Below are 21,937 nucleotides of genomic sequence, written 5' to 3'. Positions count from 1 at the left end.
TTAATTTCTGATTGTGGATTAAGTCTTGGGGGAAGATGCACTTGCGCGTGTTTTAGACAACACCCGGGAGCTACCAGGAGCCAGCGACGATTGCACAAGCAGCAGGACCTGCCATTCAGAAGGAAACAAACAGGAAGCAGCGGGGCGGTGCCTGGCAGGCCGCGCCGCCCTCAGGCGAGCGGGACGTTCGAAAGGCGGCAGCGGCGGCGGCGGCTATCGCGGCCATGGTGGAGGGCCCGGGCTGCGCGCTCTGCGCCGAGCGCCTGCGGGCGCGCCTGCGCCGGGGACAGCGCGTGCGGGCCGCGCGGGGCGGCGGCGGCGCGGTGAGGGGACAGGGACAGGGCGGGGGAGCCGTGAGGGCACACGGACATGGACAGGGCGGGAAATGGCGCTGCCGGCCCGGCCGCCGGGACAGGGCGGGGCAGCTGCCCCAGGCAGCGAGGCCCAGCGCTTTTACTCGTGTCTGTCCGCTGTGGTAAATGCCACCGGGTATGGGTGAGAGTGAGCGAGCGGGCAGGAGCCGCCGGGGTGCCAGCGCTGGCGGGCGGAGCTCCGGGAGGGGTGGTTGGTGCCCCCCGTGCCGCCGCTGCCGTCCCCCGTGGGTGATGGTGGCTGTCGTCTGCGAATACGGAATTCTTCCCTGAAGCTGTGAAATATTCCTGTCAGCACCACAATAGTCCAATTGCGGCAGTCAGATGTGTGAAGACGATTCTGAAGCGGTAGAAACAAGAGATTTGAGAAGTAATGAGGGAAAGCTTTTAGCATCGCTGTGTTCACTTAGGATAAACTTCAAAATACCATGTTGCTCGAGAAGCACAAGGGAAATTATTGCTAATCTTCCTTCTTCATAATCTCTTCAGTCTAGGCATGTCCTAGATGCTCTTTAAGGTCCCTTCTAAACCAAACCATGCTACAATTCTAATCTGTGTGAAACATGAGAAAGCTACACATTGGCCTGCAGAAAGGTGATTTCTATATTTATTTTTTAATTAGTCCAAGTATTAGAATAAAGAGTGTGACATTAGGTTTGCATCTTTTCGTTGACAGCATAAAATAGTTCACTAGTATAAAGCTGCTGGGACTTGTGAGACCTTGTAGCAGATGGAGAAATCACTTGGCTGATAAATGTGTAGGTACTGTCCTCTGGTTTAGATTACAGAGGTATCTTTTTTTCCATGCCTCATTTTGCTCATCTTTAAAAGACTGTGTGTTGCTTTTGTTGCAAGTAAATGTATTGGATTCTGCTCGGCAGAAAGTTGGGGAATTTTTACCCACTTTTAGTGTGTATAAAGCATTGTAGGAGTTTGTGATTAAGGCACAGTAAGATAGTACTTCAGTGAAACAATTTAGGAAAGGATGGTTGAAAATATGTCTGTCTAAGATATGTCTTGAGACTAGACTATAGGTTAATATCTTTCAGGACAGATTTTTGAAGTAAGGAATTATGCTCCTAAGGTTTCAAAAAGAAATCTCACTCCCTCAAATAGATTCGTATTATCACTTTATGCAGTAAAAGTCACCTCAGGGCAGCCTCTGTTCATTGGAAAATGACCAACCTAAGGGTCCTGGACTTTTTAGATTTCACAGAGGCTGCTGACTGTGGCTAAAGCCTTGGCCTCTGCTGAAGATTACACTGTTTAGGAGAGTTTGTACTATGATGACGGTAAGGGTTTGCCTGATACCAAAGAGGTATGAATTTAACTTCAAATATTTGAAAACACAAGTTAGTTTTCCATCTCAGTCATTTCCTATTCTGGTTTATTTTAAACAACCCTGAGTGGATTAAAGTTAAATAAACTTTGTTACATAGCAACAGACTCCAATACTTTTATTGGAAAGCGTGAACTGCTTACATGGGAGCAAAATGTTGCTTTCTTCATATTTTGATAACAGACAAAGTAAGTGTTATGCAAGAAATGTTTTTATTTTCCTACTTGACAGAATAATAACCATAAAACTCTCTAAATGTATATCATTTCAAGGTAATAATATAGAGGGAGATTGCATGGAGAGTAGCTCTGAAATGTCACTAACTAGCAGAAGCCTGGCTGATTTGCCAGCGTTACTTTGATACATATTTGCATTGAAATGGAGTGCTGCAGTTGAAGCACTGATGTATCTATCTGCCTTGCAGGCAGGGCTGTGAGGGCAGTGAATCTGCAGGTTTGCAGGTTTCAGCAGGGTCTGAAGGGACCTTGGGGTGCTGGTCAGGGGCACCTTCACAGGCTGAGACAAAGGGCTGGGAGAAAGTCAAGTTCAGCATTTGGAAAACCTGCAGAATCCCGCTCTTGGAACAGAAGAGTGTCACGGAACAGAACAGTCCTGGCTGCTGCTCAGATGGGAAATGGCTCTGCATCAGAAAAAGGCTCTAGGGTCCCATAGAAGCTGAGTCCATGTCACTTCTACGTTCCAAGAAGAGGGACAGCCCCATGCTGGGTTCTGCTGGTTGAGGAGAGTGATGCTTACCTCTGAGCAGCAATTGCAAGGCTGCACCTGAGTTTGCAACTCCCTAGTAATAACAAGATAATAACAGACTGGAGTGAGTCCTCTGGTATGATTAGCGGGTTGAAGCACATGGTGCTCAAGGAGAAGCTGACAGAACTGGGGTTTTCTTGCTCTCCTCAGGTAGCTGTAAGGAGCATATGGAGGAGACAGAGCTAGGCTCCTGTAGGGACTTGCACAGTGGGTGAAAAGCAGCAGATGCAGAAGACAACAGGAGTTCTCATTCAGTATTAGAAGAAATTTTCCACCACAACAATAGTCAAGCCATGGAATAAGGGCCCAAAGAGATAGGAGTGTCCATCCCATTCAGAGCTGCTCTGAATCGTACCGGACAAGGCCCTGGGCTCCCTGTCCTAAGTGTATTCTGCTTTGACCAGGTGTTTGGACCAGATAACCTGTTGACATCCCTTGTAAATTCAATGTATTTTCATGTGCTGTGGAAGAAAATATGACTGCTTCAATCTCACATTTATCTTGTGCTCTAGTCGTGTCCTACCTGCTGCTCATCTGCTTCTGAGATTAGACTTAAAACTAGCAGGAAGAGAGAGATATCTCTGTGGGCTCAGTGGAGGCTTTTCTGTAGCACACAATACACTGTGCAGCACACAATGCACTATGCAAAATACTGAAAGCCTGTTATTAACATTTGAAGAAGGATATAGATCTGCAAATGGCAGAATTGACACTGACATGTTTTTAATATTCAAACTGTACCTGTTCATTTTGCATCAGTCTGAAACTCTTATTATAAATTCATGACTCGAAGGAAAAGGCATAAAATTCCCTGATAAAAAAGATGTATTGTTTCAGTTAGGAAAAGAATTGAGGTAAGTTATGATAGCATTAGCAATAGTGACTGCTTCGTGGGTTAATAGTCCCATTGTTTTTGGTAGAATACTTAAGGAGAAAATAGTTAATGCTGTCCAAGCTGGAAAATCAGTTAGTACAGCTGCTTGGTGAATGTGTACTGGTGCTGTGTAAATTCTCCTTAATCTTTGTGTATGTACTCATTTTTCAGACTGCTGCAAGTCAAGAGAACATCTCTGGTCATGATTTCCTTGTTGGACATGTTTACAGGGGTGTGGAGACATTGGGAAAAGAACTTTTTATGTATTTTGATCAGAAAGCTTTGAGGTAAGTGAGAAAAAGGCTTCCTATGCATTCAGACTGAATATATTTGCAGAGGTCATCTTGATCTTGCTAATGGCACTCTCAGAGGATTGAAAGTTTTAGAGAGAAACTTCTCATCAGCCTCTCTGCAGTACAGGCATACTGGATAAAATCACATGTTTAGATAATATACTACTTTACTCCAAGATTCCATGTAAAGGTATCTGGAAAGGACAGTTATTTATTGACATGCTTTCTTTCAAACAGGAAGTTGCATTTTGTGGAGACAAAATAGTTATAATACATCCAGTGCATTCAGATCCCTGCAATATTGTGTAGCACGAAATAATTCTAAAGTTTCACCCTTTTACTTTAAAACTAGAAATCATCAACTCCTTACTACTAGTTCTCATTGAATAGCATTTCCTAGGCTTGATTAGCATGCCTTTTCTATTTGTAATTAAAAAGAAGATTTATATTTTGCCCTTTTTCAGGACATCAAAGGTAATGAAACACTTTATAATAAAATTTTATAAATTTCATAATGCTTTTGAATGTAAACATGTAGTGATGATTCATTTCTTTTTTACTAGTCATGAACTGAGAAGACACTAGAATAGCTAATAGTTGTGATTGTTAAAGTTTCTTTCAAACAGTATAGAGCTTGGGAAATGAAACCATCAGCTATAAAACTGAATGAAAAATAATTTTCTGGAAGCATTTAATGTGTCACCATTTGTAAGCAAGATGCAAGAGTTTGGTTTAAAAGTAAATTTGTCTAGGTTTAAAAATAAATTTGGCTAGTTAAGCCTGTGCAGTACTACTCATGGCACTTGAGAATTGAAAATGGCTTTTGAAGATAAAAGTGATTGAAACAAATATATCACCTGATCTGACTTGTAAGAAGAGTTTTGGAAAGACACAGGTTTTTAAGTAACTCATAGCATTATTTTTTTCATGTTTTTAAAGAGTAACTTTAAGAATAGGCTTAATGACATGTGTCTAGCCCATCTGTAAATATTTAAAATGCTTGTCCTTCCTGGAATGTAGGAAAGTTGGGCTTACTGGAAACAGAGACCTGATATTGCATTTCTTTGGTCATTTATGTAGTTTAGTCTGTTAAATCTTCTTGTAACTACAAAATAATCTACTTTTTCTGGTATACAGTGTATAGGCATTCCTGCTGTCTTATGGTTTTTAGGTCTTGATTGTACCAGGTGAAATTGTAATAAATAAAATGTGTGAGATAATAGTCAGACTTGTCCTTTGCTCAAGCATAGCTCCTCGTAGAATATTTTATAAAACTTAAGACCTCTTAAAGCATTACTAATCTGTAGAATGAATGCTTGAAAGGGTCTGTTCTTCTACTTTGCCATCTGTGCATTTTTCAGTTTATTTATTTTATTAATTTTTAATTGACTTGCAGGTTTTGCCGTGGTTGTAGGCAAAGAAAAGCAGAAAACAACATATGGCAAATACTAATTATGTTGTTTATGGTGTTACTGGATTTAGCTGCAATGTGATAACAGTGGTGGGAATATGGGGAATAAATTCTTTCTTTTCATATCAGGTGACTTCTGCCTGATTTAACAGAAAATTTTCTGGTCAAGTGGCCTCATTTCTTTCAGCCTTCCTGAAAGTTTATGAGTCTGTGTTGGAAGATCAGCATGTCAAGTGAAAAAAATTCTAAGTGCACCAGAAATGGTGCTTCTTAGTGATCAGGTTTGACTTCTGTGCAATGAATTATGAAGACTACACAAAACCAGCTGTGTTTTGGAGGGGTTTTTACTTGGGGAGCATTCTTTCTTTTTTAGGAATTGAGCATTCTGTAAACTAAGTTTGTTGCTGTGTTACTGGTAATGACTAGAATTAATGTACATGCAAACTGACTTGGTTAGGTAAGGTTCACAGCTCTAAAAATAGACTGGTGTTGTGCTTGGAAACGATAGCAAAGTTAAAATACCTATAAAAACTCTCTTTCTTTCCAAGGATTCACTTTGGAATGAATGGTTCCATGCACATTAATCCTGATGGAAGCAAAGAAAGAAATGGAGCACAACCAGTTTTGGAGATACAGCTTATGGAGGATACTGTTTGTTTTTGGGATGTGACAGTAGAGTATAGGTAAAGCAGAAACTAATGAAACAGTTTATTTCTTTTTATAACTATCTTTTAAGGTAAATGAAAAAATAATGTACAGATTGTTGGAGTCTATCAAGAAAAACCTTTCATATCATAAACATATCAAATTTGTTGGTATGGTAATTTGAGTTTGTTGCTTTTGTATCAGACCTTACATACAGTTAAAGTAGTTCTATGCCATAGTGTCGTTAGGTAGTGCTGAGACTGGGAATGAAAGTTGGATTTAATTCTATCCTTAGATCTGTATGCTGAAACCCATTGCTCTGTTAATTTCTATCCAAATCTCACTTCTTAACAAGAGTAACAAACAACCTGTCATGATTACTGGTTTCAAGTTTTTATGCTCCCAAGGTTGAGTTTTTATTTTTTTCTTTATGGAAGCAAATTCTTATTATTGCTCTAATTTACATTAAGCAGATGTTTATGCCCATTAGCACTGTACTTCACATTGCTTAAAAAAAAAACACCACCAAGCTTGATTTTAGTGATTGAGGCTCTTGAATGGAAATGGGCATGTAAATTCATGTAACATATATAAGTGTATGTAAAATTACAAAACACAAAATCTCATGTAAGCCAAGGCTTCTTGTAGGGTATTGTTTTCAAATAAGTATGATTATCCTAATAATACATATCTTAAAATATGAATACATATTTTTCTAAATTGTGTAACTACTGTTAATAATCTACTACTACATCTATTACATAATTATAATTCTCTCAGTTGATTAGGGCATGGTGCTAATAATGCCAGGATTGAGGGTTTGATCCCCATTTGGGCCATTCACTTAGGAGCTGGACCTCATGATCCTTGTGGGATCCTTCCAACTCAGAATGTTCTGTGATTCTTTGAAATATAATATATAAATTGATTTTACACACATATATACACACACACATGTAAATGTCATGTTGTAACTAGTGGACCCTGTAACCATACAGTTAGGTATGGTTGAGAGTCCAAACACGTGGGCTTTCCATCTTGGAAGTAGTTTTAAAGCAAGGAGCTGGCAAATGTTTTTCAAGCTACTAGGAACACAATGAGATTGGACTAGATGCATGTTCCATGCATGTATCATTGACCTGTTTTTAGAAGAGGTGTTAAATGGAATTTCTGTGCCACTTCTTGTCACTGGTATTTTCATGGTTTCTGTTATCTGCATTTAATGTTCTAATTTGTTGTGTTGTTTTTAAAACCACACTGCAATATTAGAATATATTTAAAATAAAAATTAATCAGTGTATTTTTCTCTTCCAGAAATGCAGCTGAGTGTGAGCAGAAAGTGAGGATGATGGAAAGTTTGGATGTCTGTTCTCCAAAGTTTAGCTTCTCAAGAGCAGAGCGTGAGATTAAGCAGCAGAACACCCGTATGTTGTGTGATGTGTTATTGGATCAATCAGTACTACCTGGAGTGGGAAATATCATAAAGAATGAAGCACTGTTTGATAGTGGTCTTCATCCAGCTCTTGAGGTGAGTGAATGTCTCAAGATGGTTTTTAAGGACACCAAAATATTAAGAATTTAAATACATGTTTATTTAATATTTTTGCTATCTTCTTACCTTTGTTTTGTCATCTGTAATTTCTCAAGTTATTCTTGGACACTAAATTAATGTTCTTTCATTATAACAAGAGGTTTTTGTCATGGCACTCCTTGGAGCTGATGAGCTTTCATATTTTAAGTCTGGCATCCTGTTATGCTGCCATTAAACTGATAGTCCATAAATAAGGGAAAGTGAAAAGTGCTCAGGTTTTTTTGTCGATTTACTACCCAAAATAGCTTATGTGGTAGAGCTGATAATTTTTGCAGCTGCTTCTTCCACTTCTTATCCTGCTAGCTGGCATCAGTTGTTTTTTCTACCATTGTTTATCATACTTTTTCTGTTTTAAGATCCTCAAGCATGTTTTCAAACTTTGGGTGAGAAGATATTTGCAAAACAGAGATTACATAGGATGTAAATGGAAACTGGAGAAGATTAGTAACTGAAGTTTTTTAAACATAGTATTTTGAAAATTGTTCATAGCATCCATCTGGATTTTAATTTTATCTGTGATATGGCAGAGGAAAAAAAGTGTGATTTAAAATTTTGGGTTCTTAAGAAAAATAACTTTGGTTGATACGTCTCTCTAATTGTTATGCCTTCGACTCATGTATTCTTCCTGAATATGTCTCAGAGGAAAGAGCCTCAGGTGATAGGTCATATTATTTCCATGAGGAAATTAGGAGGTGCTGTAGTGTGTTCTTAAGTTTGTTAGTTGTAGCAAGGAGGGATGTGAGACTTACTAACTCTGTTATTCATGTGATCATGAACTCTTTGGTCAGTAGAGGGCAAGACAACTGAATATTCTAGCACATGTTTTGCATGGTTGAGGCAAAGCACATTGTTTGGTGTGCAAGCCATGAGTTTTTGTATTATAGAATGTAAACATGTACTGTGTCATTGAGATGATATATATAATACAGAGTCAGGGAATTATCACAACATGGGGAAAAGCAGCTCCACATCAGTGTTCAAAGTGCACTTACTCATAGGTCTTCTTTTGCCATTGTCTCTTATCATCGTAATATTTTAAAACTCCTTCTTGTCTTTCTTACAGGTTTGCCAACTGACAGATGAGCATATACGTCACTTGGTGAAAATGACACGTGATTTTACCCTGCTTTTTTATAAGGTATTGGCACGTATTCCTGGAGAACTTCCAAAATACTACTCTGGCGTGTTAGCTGTGTGTGATCATCTGGTGAAAGAGTGTAAAGATGCAACAAAGCAAGTGTTTCCATGAATAGGAATGTTGGTTTGTGTGCTCTTTATTAATTGTGAATTGTCAGATGATGGAAAGGTAGGGAGAGTCGTGACTGTCAAAATATGCACAGTTTGGCCCAAAGGACTTTCACAGATGCAGCCTGAAGGCCAGTTCAGTCTTTCTGTGCATGTGCTGTTATGCCAGTCTGAACATGTCAGAATTGATGTAGGCTAAGCACAAAGTTACATGCAAGGTAACAAAATTACTCCTCAAACTGGGAACTAGACATTGTCCCAGGGAAGTATGAAGGTAGTTAATGTGGCTTCTTATATAAAACTTGAAATAGCAATTAAATTTATTTGGCTAAATAGTTTGCAACTTCTAACAATCTTTTTTTTCCTAACTCGAATAATGGATTTGGTTGATAAACTGAAATAAATTACAGTTTCTCCTTACTGCTATAACTTCAGTAGGACTTAATTTCTTCCTGTATAAACTCCATAATTCATGGTGCTCTTTAACTTTCCACAATAGAAAAAGAGAAAATTTGACTTAATTCTTCTATGTTTTGTTTGTTTAAGCTGCAAACAAAAAAAAAAAAAAAAGAAAAGGAGTAATGACAATTTTGTCTTTTTCTCTTGATGTTCATGAAAGGCAAGGAGCTAGCTGTGCCAAAAAGAATTTTTTTCTTGGGCGAGGGCACCTAACATGCCTAAAATCATAAAGGCTAAAACTTTAATTTGTTTAATAGTCTGCTTAAATATCTACTTTCCCTCAACCCACTAAAGAGTACTTTGGTTTGTTTGTAGGGAAATGTTTTCATTTCTCTGAAATTCATAATGAAGTCTGCCAGTAAAGAGACACTTTCTAGTTCTGCAACAAATCTAATACTCAGAAATTTAAAGGCTTTTGGACTGATAATAAACAGGTTGTACTTTCTGTTCAGCCAATTTGAAAACTTCTGTAGTCCACACTTAGCAAGTACTCACCAGTCAAGTACTTTTAAGAGGGCTAGCCTCTCCTTCCATGTTAGAGACATAATGAAAATATGTGTATGAGGGATAGTGCTTGAATTTTTTTGATAGGCTGTTATAGATTGTTTGCAGTCATCATACTGTATCATTGCAGATGCAAAGGTGAAGAATCCTGTTTGTGTAAAAAGCTGGATTTTTACACAAACTGTTTTTTGTGTAAACAAGAGCTGCTTCCATTTGTTTTTTGCATAATTGGATGGGAAAAAAGCTACTCATAAGAAACTGACTGAAAACCTTGAGGAGGCAGCTGTGAATATTCATGCAAATATATATTAGTAATTCCTTCTGATTGAATTACTAGTTTGCGCTGGCACAAGAATTCTCTTTCAGCAAGACTGATGAATAAGAGCACAGTAGAAGCAAATACACTGTGCTCAAAGACACCTGTGTTTTGGGAGAACTCCAAGGGTTTCATACATTTTGGAGCTAGAGCTAGTGAACTCTGCCAGAGCTGTGCTGGTGTTACTTGGCCAGCTGTGGTGTCGTTTGAGCTGAGCCCAAGGATTTGCAATTGTAGGGCAGAAACTTGGGTGGCTCTGCAGAGTTGGCTGCATCTCTACTGGGCTCTTCTTGTTTGGAATTTTTTTTTTTTGCCTCTTTTAGCTGTAGTGTGTCTATGCTGACTTCATGGGTGTTTTGAGAATTGTCTCATAAAATGTGCCTGCCAGCTGTCTGGAGGCTTTTCAAGTCACTGCCCTTGGGCTTGTACTGTACTTAATTTAATATGGCTTTCTGCCAGACTCTGGGGAGCTCACCATAGTGCCAAGTGGCTTTTCGAGTTGGTTGGCATGGCCAGGGCCAAGATACAGCTGAGCAACTTTACTGGGCACTACCCAACATTTACAGAATCTTAGGAATATTTCTGCATTGCACACTTCTTTAGGTTTTGGGAAGGCTTATTAACCCAGATTGTAGCATTGCATCTGAGCTGTGCTGAGTTTTTGGGTCTTTGGGGGTGAGAGAAGGTGGTGTTTGTTTTGCGGTTTATGTTTGTTTTGTTTTCTATGCTGCATTGATTGGAGTTCTGATTGATTGATCAGCTCTTCAAGAAGACTCCTGCAGGTGTCAGGTCAAAGGCAACTGGTGCTGATTCAGAGCTAGCTGGTCCAGCTGAACTCAGAGTTCTTAGCATGTATTTGCTCTCACCTTGCTAGCATGCTTTTTTTTTCTGAGTTTTATTTCAGTATGTGGAGAATTACAGACACTGTTATACCTGACTTGTCAATTCTTTACATAAAATAATGTGAAATATGAGGATAGCCTTTATTAGTGTCTCTCTTAAATAACTCCATCTGGTCATTAAGTTGACAATTTATGTAGTGTTTTTTATTTTCAGACTCATGTGAGATTGATGCTGAGTTTCTAACCAGGACTTTGCCCACGTTCTGTTGCAGTGCCGCAGAGCGGGGTCCCCGCTGTACCCACACTACAGGGTGTACAGGCGCGCAGCCTGCCGGGAGTGCAGGGGCAGCATCACCGTGTGCCGCCTGGGAGAGCACGGCAGGATGACTTACTTCTGCTCCCGGTGCCAAAAGGCAGATCCCCAGCTCCTCAATCTCAGGTATGATGGTAGCACCATGGTGACATTTTTAAGCTCCTCAAAGTGCTGTTACAGTAAAAGGACACCCCCTTTGAAATAGAATGGATCTTTGTACATTTTATAACTAAATTAACTATGTCAGACAAAACCAGAACATATTGCAAGAAGAAAAAAATTCCCTATTGGTATTTAAAAAGGTTTAGAAGCTTCGATTCTTTGCTACTATTCTTTTCAAAGTATTATGAAACAGCTGTTACTATAATGAAATGTAGGAATTATGGAACAATTCAGAGTACTCAGATTTATTCACTGAAGCTAAGTCACCAGAAAAGTTGCCCTTTGTTCTTGGTGTTATCAATGTAAATGGCATGGATGTTTCCATACAACTGAGTTGAATATAATGAAGTAGAAATTTGTCTTTCTTATTGCAGGATAGCCCCATCACTCCTGGCAAATCTAGATAGCTATGCATCTGTGCAATTTTCTTCTGGCTATAGAATTATACTGAGGATAACCAAAACTTCAGTAAATTCAGAGTGCAGCAAATATTTTAGGGGCTTAGTACTTTTTCTTCCTCCTGATAGGATTTTGAAAGCTTTTGCTATAGGTGTGCTACAGAGGCACTTTTGCTTCCCCATAAATCGTGCTAGCAGCAGCTTTCCTCCTTTTATTTCAGGAAAGCAGCAAGTGCATTTGATATCACAAAGGGTCAAAAGGTAAAAGTTACAAAAATACCTTACTCAGACTTAGGCATCTGTTATTCTTGAAAATTTTCATCTGAGGCTTCAGAATTCTGCCTTTATATTCTCTGTCAGTCTAATATAAGATGCTGTTTCACTTTGCAACTTTGCCTCATTAGTGTGTGGGGGGGGTGTGTATATATATATATATATGTTTTAGATAAGATTTACAGAACACATAAATCCCTCTCCTACCTCCAAGCTTCTTTCAAGACTCAGATGTCTGAAGGGATTTTGCTTAAAGCTTAAAAAGATGCCTTTGGGTACAGAACAAATGTCGAAAATTCCAGCATGGAAGATAAATATTTCACAAGCTGATAACCCAAATCCGCTGTATTTTCAGAAAGTAATAATGAGAAATACTTTGCAAAAATGTAGGAAGACAGCATTCTTCTGTTCAGTCAGATAACTAGAAAACAGTGTCAGGAAAAAATCTTTCTGTTTTCTAGAACAAGTAGTGATTTAGCATTTTGTTGTTGTACTTTTAAATCAACAATTAAAGAGTGCTGTATTTAAGTGAAAAATATGGTAGTGGTAGCTATAAAATAAAAAGTTGTTTTCTTGTCTTGTCCTTATCCTAATGGTCAGTTCTTTGTTTTCTACTGCTTTCTTTTCAATTTTAAGTAACTGTTACTATATAAAATTATGTATAGCTCAAGTAATTTATTTGCCATTCCAGGCTTTTCACATTTAAAGACTGGAAGGGGCCAATGTGGTTAGACTGACTTGCTACAGATAATAAACTGTAGAATTCAACCCAGTGGTTTTGGGGTCAAGTCAACTAGCTTAGGATTCTGCTCAACTGAAAAAAAAATTAGAAAATACCCATTATAAACTTAGCCCATCAAATTCAAATGTACCTTGAATTTAAAAAATAACCTTCTCCCACATATTTCATAAACTGGGAGAGGGTGTGGGAGTTATAATGACAGGATAGATGACCCAGGGTAACAACATGGAATTAAATTCCCAAACATGATACACTGAATATATTCAGTCTAGTAATGCATTTTTTGATAACTGGGTAGAACAATTGATCTAATAATGTGAAAATACCCATTTTAACACTTACAGTTTGGCTGTTTTATTTGCTAGCCACAGTATTTTGGTGAATGCTGTAATGTCTGTTCTACCTCTTAACAGCACAGGCTCTTTGGAATGGTTCTCATTATCCTCCTTAGTTTTCCTTTTGTGGAAGATGTGGTAGGTAGTGGATATCTTTACTGTTATCTTAGAGCTCTAGACTCTTACAGAAAGGGATCATTATGGAAAAAGTGATGGGTCAAGAGAGTGTCACAACACTGCCCACCTACAGCATTTGCATTGTTGACTGAAGTGCTTAAATTCTTAGGATTAATAAAAGTCTCTAAAAAGTCCACAATTCCACAAAAACTATATAAAAATATATAAGCTTGACAACTTATCAACCATAAGTTGGATAATATCATAGCACTTAAAAGCATACATACATAACTTACTGAACAGGTAAATTCAAGCTACAATTAATATGCTGTCAGTGTTTGGATACTATGACAAGAGCAGCCCCTGGTAACAGGAAGCTGTAAAGGAGTAACTATGATTCTAAATCAGTCTATCAACATAGGAGGTTATAATTTACAGGAAAATAAATGCAACTAAATCTTTAGTGGTGTCTGGAGTAGCTTTGTCTCACAAGTCACAGCTAGGCTCCTTAATTCTGAACAGGTTCCTACATTTAAAAGGCTTTCCAGCAACTGGTGACACACAAGAGACATTCTGACTTTTAAAGCTTTCAGTGCTTTTGGCTGTTATGATTACAATGTGGGCTTATGTGTAGCATTTAAATGAGAACAAAATTTATTTGCTGGACTGTGTGATTTCTGCAGTTCATCTTCTAAGCAGTTCTTCATCCAGTAATGCATTTGTTAGCAAGTCTTGTGTACAAGAGATTGGGGAAAGCCCTAAAACAATCTCCCTTTCTCATCAAGCTTTTTGCTGCAGTACTTGGAAATGGTTGGGAATCTGAGAGACTGGGGCATTGTCCTGGAGAGTACACCAGTTGATAATTAACTTTCTGTCAACTTCTTGTTAAATGTTTTTATTTGTTTTACTTCTGCAGCATCTGGAAAGATTTGGCCTTGAGGTAAAGAAAAGAAAAATCAAATTTGAACACTGACATGCTGTCCAAGCTCTGATAGGAGGCTTAACACTGCATCCTGCTTGTTCTCTAGCCCATGCCTCCCTGCACAGAGTGGTGTAAGGCAATTTGTAGGGGGAACGTCACAAAACACTAACATCACTCTTTTGTTTCACAGCAAACTGCCAGCTAGAAGCAGCCTAATTGGCTGGGCATATGGCAGGGGGTCATGTTCTAATGAACATGTAGCTCGCAAATCTGAAGAGGAGTGGACGTGTATGTGCTGCACCCTAATAAACAAGCCTTCTGCTGAAATTTGTGATGCCTGTTTGACTCCAAGACCTGAAGGTAGTGAAGGGTTGTCTGGCAGCTGTATCGGGAAAGAGGGGAGGTCTATGATTTCGGTGTAGAAGTGTCTCATTGTGAATCATATATATAACTAGCTAACTTGAAGTCAGATTTTGAGGAAATCTTACATAGACAATATGGAAACTGTCCTGTCTTAAACCCTTTAAGTGTCATCTTCCAACCTGGTGTGCAGGTGGGATTCTATAGATTAGTGTCTTCAGTGACCCTGTGTTTTTACTTGGGCATGGAGCGAGAAAAATCTCAATTCTTTCAACTCTCTGTAAAATCCTTCAAAGTTTGCAGTGTAAGTCTGAATTAGAAATCATCAAAGGTCAGAAAATTACCTGTCATTCTTTCATGTGAACAAAAGCAATATATTTTAGTACCCTTTTCTAAAAGGATGCCAGGTTTCTCTGGGGCTACTTTTTTCCCTTCAAGTTCAGAGTAAAAATGATTCTGAACTTCTTACCTCAATTTGTTGTTTGTCTCTTGTTGGAGCTTTTAATGCTGCTATCTACATGAAATATTGCTTCATTGCTTAATCATTTTATGACTGGAATGATGTGTGGAAAACCCTTATTTGGCACTAGCTATAGTTCATTTTCTCAGGTCAGGAATCAATAAAAGTATGTCTTTGTGCCTTACATGACAGTTATTGGCAACACAGGCTAATCTTGCATAATTCTTCTGCCAAATCAGCACCAGAAACCTGAAAATTTTAATCTGTTCACAGAACAGGATTTACCAGCTAACATTTATCCTGGAATTAATGTTGTCACCTGGCCTTTATAATATATTATGCCATGTGCACAAATGCTTTACTTTGAGCTTTGAAACAAAACTTTTTCCTTCTCCTGTACTTCTGAGTTTTACTTGTTCAGTTATATGCAGTTACTGAAATCAGGTGTGGAATTTGAAGCTGTCTTAGACTCGATGGAATACTGTTGGGAAATCTTTATTTTTTTTTAATGTGACTTTATTTTTGCATAGGAGTGATATTTGAAATATTTTTTTCAAAATAGGCTTGCTTACCTCTCTTTTTTTAATCCTTCGGAGTCTTTCCCTTTTCATCTGGTTCAATGTTTGTTTTTTTTTTAGGTTGTTTCTAAAATTACCTACTGTCAGCAGAAAAGTTAGAATTTTTGAGGACAGGATACTTGGTCTGTAAAATTAGCTGCTGGCCCTACAGCCAAAATAATTCAGTCTGTAGACAGATCATTATTTACCATTGCATTGCAATTTCCATGCTCCTTTGCTAAGTACGAGGCTAAGCCAATACTATTCTGTCTTAAAAAGTCTGAATGAAACCAATATGTCTGACTGTGCAGTAGTGGCAAAATGGAAGGTGCCTGGAAACAAGTAACGTTCCAAGTCAAATGTAGATATTCTTATTTTGTTTCTGAGTGAGAATGCCTTTGGAGAGAGTGAATGTCTCATCTACCCATGTTCTGCTTAATTCCCTCTTTGTTGTATGGAATACACTGGATATAGTAGAAAAGGAAGGACTCTCTCCTGGAACACTGTGGTTTCACAGCTACTTTAAAAGATTGTACATTGGATTTTCACCATTAGGTTTTCACCCTTTTCTCAGGAAGGGGATTACCTACAGTCTCCTTATGTATTAAATTGGCATTAAAAAAAAGTATTCCTATTCTTTTGAAATTATTATTGCCCACTAGGAGGGCCTCTGATTCTGTGAAGAAACTGTTGTTTATATCACAAAGCAAATGTCTGGACTGCTTTCTTCTGAAAAGCTTCTTACAGTCAGTAAGTTTGGATGAACACAAAATTTGGAAAGGATGGGAAGTCTGAAAACACTAGAAACCCCAAAATCTTAATATTAATTTTTGTGTTAATAGTAAGGTAATACTTAAAAAATGGATAATGCATTGCTTGGAGGTACTATGGTCTTTGATCTCCCATTACTGAGATTATCAAAAGTTATTTTGAAAAATTTAAATACTTTAATCTTTGTGTTTGGGCCAAATTAAATTTTTTATGGTTAAGTGTCTGATAGCTTTAATTTACATAGTACTGTTAATTGATCCTACTCAATCAATAGTAATGCTGTCTTGAAACACTTTTTACATGACTCTAAGAGTGCATAAGTTTTTTTTTGTAAGAAATTTTGTACTCATCTAATTTGTGACAGGTTTTGAGATGGTTCTGTAAATTTACTCTTTCATTCTCCAGTGACGATTTATGAATACAGATCAGAAATATAATGTAGCACTCTATGCAGATGGATTATAACTAAAAACTTTTTTCCTTAGTTCCAAAGATGGAGAGTTTTGAAGATTCTGCAGCCTTTAACGCAGACTTAATGAAGTACCCCTGTAATGATTTCAGAAAACCAAGCACAGAAATAAAGATCAATAGGAAAACTGCATTTGGAACTACAACTCTTGTATTAACAGATCTTGGTAACAACACTGTTTTGAGAAATGATATCCAGGTATCTGGTGGACATTCTCAGTGTGTTTTTCCAAAAAGCAATTGTAAACAGATCCAAAGCAATGCCTGCCAGTCAGAGGGAAGCACAGACAAGGACTGCTCACCAAACGTAGCTGCCCTGGCTTCGTCCTCCTGTCAGCAACCTGTCTCTTTCAAACACGTACAGAAGAAACAGAAAACTGACCATGTACCTTTGGTTCACCCATATAATACAGCAATCAGGTATGTATTCTAAAATGAAAGCAAGTCTTTATAATCCCATAAACCAACCTTATCCTTAAATATTAATTGAATACTGTGCTGTTTGGTTCAGACAGTGTTGTCTTTGGATTTCTGCCAGATGTAACTTATTCTAGGCTAACTATAATTTAATTCAGATTTCAAAAGCACTGAATTACCTAGGCTGTCATTAGAAAAGTCCTGATTTTGGCATCCAGCCAGTACTGCTGTAAGCTAAACAGCTGTTCATAGTTCAGCTATTCCCATTGAATAGGCCAGTCTAGTTTTAATAGGTCAAGCACATTTCTACCTCAGGAGTTGTCTGATCTTAGCACTGTAGTTGCTATCTGCTTAGAGAGATCTTAAAATCAATGTGAAAGATTACAAAAGGAAGCTATCTGGATGAATGTATTCTAATTGGAGTTATTTGTCAACTGCCAGGTTTCAGCATTCTTCCTTGACAGGAAGATCTGTGCAGTTACCTTGATGAGCTTCCCATCACTGCTTTTACTCTTAACTTCCCTCCCCATTCTGTATATAACCACTTCAATGCTCTGCCCATACTTTTATTTACAGAGCCCTGTTCAGACACATCCATCGCCTAGTTAAGAGAAATGTGAGAGTCTATGGGGGCTGTCACAGAAAAGTTGGGCAGATAGTAACAACAGTAATGGGAGTGCAAGGTAGATGTCACATACAATGGTAAATTATGCAGGCTGAATGTGAAATATTGATGATATGTTACAAAATTCTTCGTCATGTGTCTGTTCTGAAATACAGAAATTACTTCTTGCGTTGTTGAAGCACTGGTTTTGAAATGATCTCGCTGACTAGCCAGGCTAGACAGAATGAATACAATTCCTCCTCACACTTTCAGTACAGACTGAGGAACTGAGTCTGTAGGTAGGCAGGATAATTGAGAATACAGAGGACTGTAAACAAGAAATGAGATAGCATCAATCATGACAACAGGTTGTTGTAGCAAGTCATCAACTGAAATGCTTTTTTTATAGCATTTTCTTAAACAACCAAAACCAACAAAAAATCTGTTGGTTATTTTTATCTTCTTGTGTTTTAATGAGGTGTTGGAATAAAACTGCTGGTGTCTGCAGGACTGCAATCTTCCAGACATAGAAGACAACATAAAATTCCTAAGCTGATAACTTGACCAGAATGAATTAATATTTTCTTCTTTCATTAAGGTTCCATTACTGCTTTTCTGCTCTATAAATATATTGGAAAGATACATTTCAGAGCATTAATCTTTTTCATGTCACTATTTTTAAATGAAACCGTGTGTATTTTAGATAGTCAGAAATTGTCTCAATCATGAGGAAGAAGGAAACTTTATCCCATTCAGAGAATTCTATTTCCTCCCATCATCTGGATTATTTCTTGTCCAAATGTGATTTGGAGCATTACTGTAACTTTTCAGTAAAGAGGGTAGGAGTCTTTTCTGTGAAGCATACAAATGTCTTCAGACTGGAGTAATTAGTGGTATTAGTGTTTTTCCCACTGAGACCAGAATACTCTTTTAGAACATACCAGAATTTGAGTTGGGCAGTATAACATCAGTACTAATATTTATTTTGTTTCATACATGAATTTGAGTACTTCAAAATAATTTAAGACATGGTGGGGAAAACTGGTATAGTACCTCAAGGGCAGCACACAGTCGTGTCTATTCACAACTCGCAATCACTCAGATTTAAAGGCGCATGCAATAGGGTGCATTAGAGAAGCAAGTCCTTTGTCTGTACACTGGGTGAGCTATTGTCATGGTAGGAGAGTTCTTTGGCTGCTAATCCCTTTTAAATTACACAGAAGTCATTTTGTCACCTGTCATTACAGCGCACCTCAAACTAATGTGACAGATGCTACTCGCATGTTGAGCGTGGGGCATCCTCGCTGCAGTAAACACAACCGTCTCTGCAGCCTCAGAGTTGTGAGAAAGGATGGAGAAAACAAGGGAAGGCAGTTTTACTGCTGCCCTCTCTCCAGGGAAACTCGGTGTGAATACTTCCAAGTATGTATAAGACTTCAGGACCTGTTTTTGTTTTTATAATCAGTGCTTGTTTCTGCAGCGTCCTTGGCCCAGTGACTTGTAAATCATAGACAGCAGATATATTCCATTTAAAGTTTGACATAAATACTGTTGCACACTGAATTGAAACTAAGAGCATAGTAATAGCTATTGAACTTAACAGTTTTAGTTACTTCTCTTAGTGTTGAGATGGCACCTACTTGTGCAAATGCTCTACTTCCAAGTGATGTTAAACAGATGCATAAGAAAAATACTGGTTTGAGGGAACTTGTAAAAGTTGTTCAGATCAGCTTCTTCCTGAAAGGACTATAACAAACTAGATCTATTTTTCAGCCATGTTTCTGGCTAGCCAAAATCCTGACAGCCTCTCAGGATGATGATTCTGTAATCTGCCTGGGCAAACCCTCCCACTGCTGCACTAATACCTAACATGACCTTCCTAGCTGCAGTTGGTGGCCTCTGCTCCTTGCTACGGATGTAGATGTCTTAAAAGAGTTTGACCTGAAAAGTGATCTGACAGTCATGACTATCAGGTAGTTAATAGATGGACTCAAGACAGTAATGCCTAAATTTGAAAAAAAAACCAACTATGTGTTAACATAATTTCAATTTACACCAGTCAAAGTGCATGCAGTTGCAGTTAATGTTAAAGAAAAATCTAAAGTGTTCACAAAAGTGATAAAACTAATCTAAGTACTAGGAAGAATTTCTTCTATGGCATCCCCTGTAGGTCTTTTTCTATTGTCCATTTTAAAATAAGGAATTCATAGCCATCACATGTGCCTGATACCTGTTTCTTTGGCAGTGGGCTGACTTGGATTTTCCATTTTGTAACCATGGCAAGCGATGTGTTATGAAGACTGTGTTGAAGATCGGTCCCAATAATGGAAAGAACTTTTTTGTGTGCCGTCTTGCAAAGGAAAAACAGTGTGGCTTCTTCCAATGGGCAAAAAATGGGCCGGGTATGCAGATTCTTCCATGATGCTCACGTTACAGTTATCTGCTCTTCAGGATGTCTTAAGTGCCTGTAACATTCGTAGTAATTTCTGTTTTGTTCTTTTTCCCTGTTCACTCATTAACTAGTAAAAGAGCTCCAATGTAAAGAACAGATCTAGAAAGAGTAATTTTACACAGTCCTATAAAAATTAAACACTGCTTGTATGCAGCTTACAATTATGAAATAAACATTTAGCTTGCAACATAGTGTCATATACTATTGTATTTCTAATAAAAAATTGCACTGTTTCCTTTTTACATGTATTGTTTTAAATTGCTTTAAATTTTGATGTATTGTTTTAAATTTTCTTAAGTGTAAACATGTATTTAACAAAAGTGAATAAAAAGAATATACTTTAATAAATGCCAGTCTGTGTTTTCTCAGAGCATAAGATGAAACAGCAATGAACTGTACAATTCAAATGTTACAACAGTTGATTGACCTTGCTTAGATTTGGAAAATGACAAAAAACTTCCCTAAAACAAATAACATGACTCTGGTTTTCTAAATTATATATTCTAAATCCATGTCTTAATGTTTTCTTCTAGTTGCTACTGAATATTATTGCCCCAATCCATATATAACACATAATAAAATCTTACCTCCAAGATAGCTAGAACTCAGTTTATGTTTGTTGGTTTTACCATTATTTGCTGAAGCAAGGGGTAGAATAAATAGAATATGGTAAGCTATCAAATCAGAAACAGAATTCTTCAAATCTTTAGAAAGTGTGCTCTAGATACCAAGGAAAACGAGACTAATGAAATGGTCATACATCATTCAGCTTCATACTTTGTTCAATTGCAACCAGTTTTAATTGAAAATAATGGGAAATAGTGTTGCTTCCCAGCAAAATATGTGAGATGAGACACCTTGCACATGGTTCTTTGGTCTGTGCAAACACTTGTGGTATTTTGTTTTATGAAGGACTACTTGATTTTCCTGAGAACATTGTATAACTTCATTTCAATTAAATCTTCCATTCCATGATGCAAAGGAAACTGCTTATTTCTTTTCCTAAGCAGCACAAATTCAGAGGCTTTTTTTCTTCCTCTTTTCAGTAGTGTTTGATACCTTTGAAATCTTTCAAAACTTTCTTTACATGAAGAAAATCTTTTTTAATCAGATTGTAGAAACTATAATCTTTATGTTGGTCAATGGCCTCTTTCCAAATAATAGATCTCTTTCATGAGGTACAGAACTCCACCTGAGAACAAAACAAACTACTTCACATGTGAGGACTTATTTTTCCATTGCCATCTCTTTCTGTGATGCTTCTTGTTGCAATGATATGTTGCTGCTAGCTTGTGCTTATACATCTAAATCTTTAAAATTGCAATCTGACTGGTTCCTGACTTGTATTTGTACAATTCATTATGGTGATAAAGTGTGTGATTATTTTTAAAATGTACATGCTTTTGGATGTCTGGCACAGGGATTAATCTTCAGCAGTTCAGTTAAAGTTGAAAAATAAAAAAGAAATACAACCATTTCTGATTACTTGCCTTCTATGAATGTTAAGATTTCTCTGAAGCTGGAAGTTAAATGAATTTTTCAAACTTTAATGCATGAAAAATAACAGTTGGGCTCTTACATATTTTTTAGCTTAATAGCAACACGAGAAGTGAATATCTGTTTAAATAAAATGCATACAAGTTTTAAAGGATTAAGTGCATTTATTCACTACTGCAATCACTTAACTTTTTCTGTTCTTGTATTTCTTGAATATGTTGTATATGGCATATTTGTAGCAGCGTAATTTTGCTATATATGCTAGTTGTGTAATGGCACAAGGTGAGGAACAGCAGACAGGGAAATCAAAGGGCAAAGACACCCTGAGCTTATCACAGTGAACAAGAAATGAGGGAATCTCACATGTTTACACTTAAAGAAATTAGGAAACTAAACAAAAGACAGTGAATTCTAATTCATTAGATGCCTCTGCA

The 21,937-nt window shown here is 37.6% G+C and overlaps 1 protein-coding gene across 1 annotated transcript; it reads left to right on the top strand.

Annotated features, from left to right (window-relative positions):
- Positions 1-206: 206 nt before the first annotated feature.
- NEIL3 (nei like DNA glycosylase 3) lies at positions 207-20,997 on the top strand. The gene is made up of 10 exons (XM_064712234.1): positions 207-323; positions 3,521-3,636; positions 5,602-5,736; positions 7,013-7,226; positions 8,353-8,427; positions 10,928-11,094; positions 14,108-14,277; positions 16,551-16,953; positions 18,802-18,976; positions 19,800-20,997. The coding sequence occupies exons 1-10, from the start codon at positions 225-227 to the stop codon at positions 19,974-19,976; spliced, it is 1,731 nt and encodes a 576-aa protein (XP_064568304.1). The 5' UTR covers positions 207-224; the 3' UTR covers positions 19,977-20,997.
- The last annotated feature ends 940 nt before the right edge of the window (positions 20,998-21,937 follow it).

Source organism: Zonotrichia leucophrys, chromosome 4, assembly GCF_028769735.1.
Source record: "Zonotrichia leucophrys gambelii isolate GWCS_2022_RI chromosome 4, RI_Zleu_2.0, whole genome shotgun sequence".
NCBI lineage: Eukaryota > Metazoa > Chordata > Aves > Passeriformes > Passerellidae > Zonotrichia > Zonotrichia leucophrys.
The sequence above is the reverse complement of the archived record's forward strand: the minus strand, read 5'-3'. Positions and strand labels throughout refer to the sequence as shown.

What these genes read in the sequence shown, in the direction of transcription:
- NEIL3 (XM_064712234.1), top strand. Translation starts at nt 225, where the DNA reads ATGGTGGAGGGCCCGGGCTGCGCGCTCTGCGCCGAGCGCCTGCGGGCG. An exon ending in TTTGACTCCAAGACCTGAAG is followed by an intron (nt 14,278 to 16,550) that starts GTAGTGAAGGGT and finishes TTTTTTCCTTAG; the next exon opens with TTCCAAAGATGGAGAGTTTT. An exon ending in CCATATAATACAGCAATCAG is followed by an intron (nt 16,954 to 18,801) that starts GTATGTATTCTA and finishes CTGTCATTACAG; the next exon opens with CGCACCTCAAACTAATGTGA.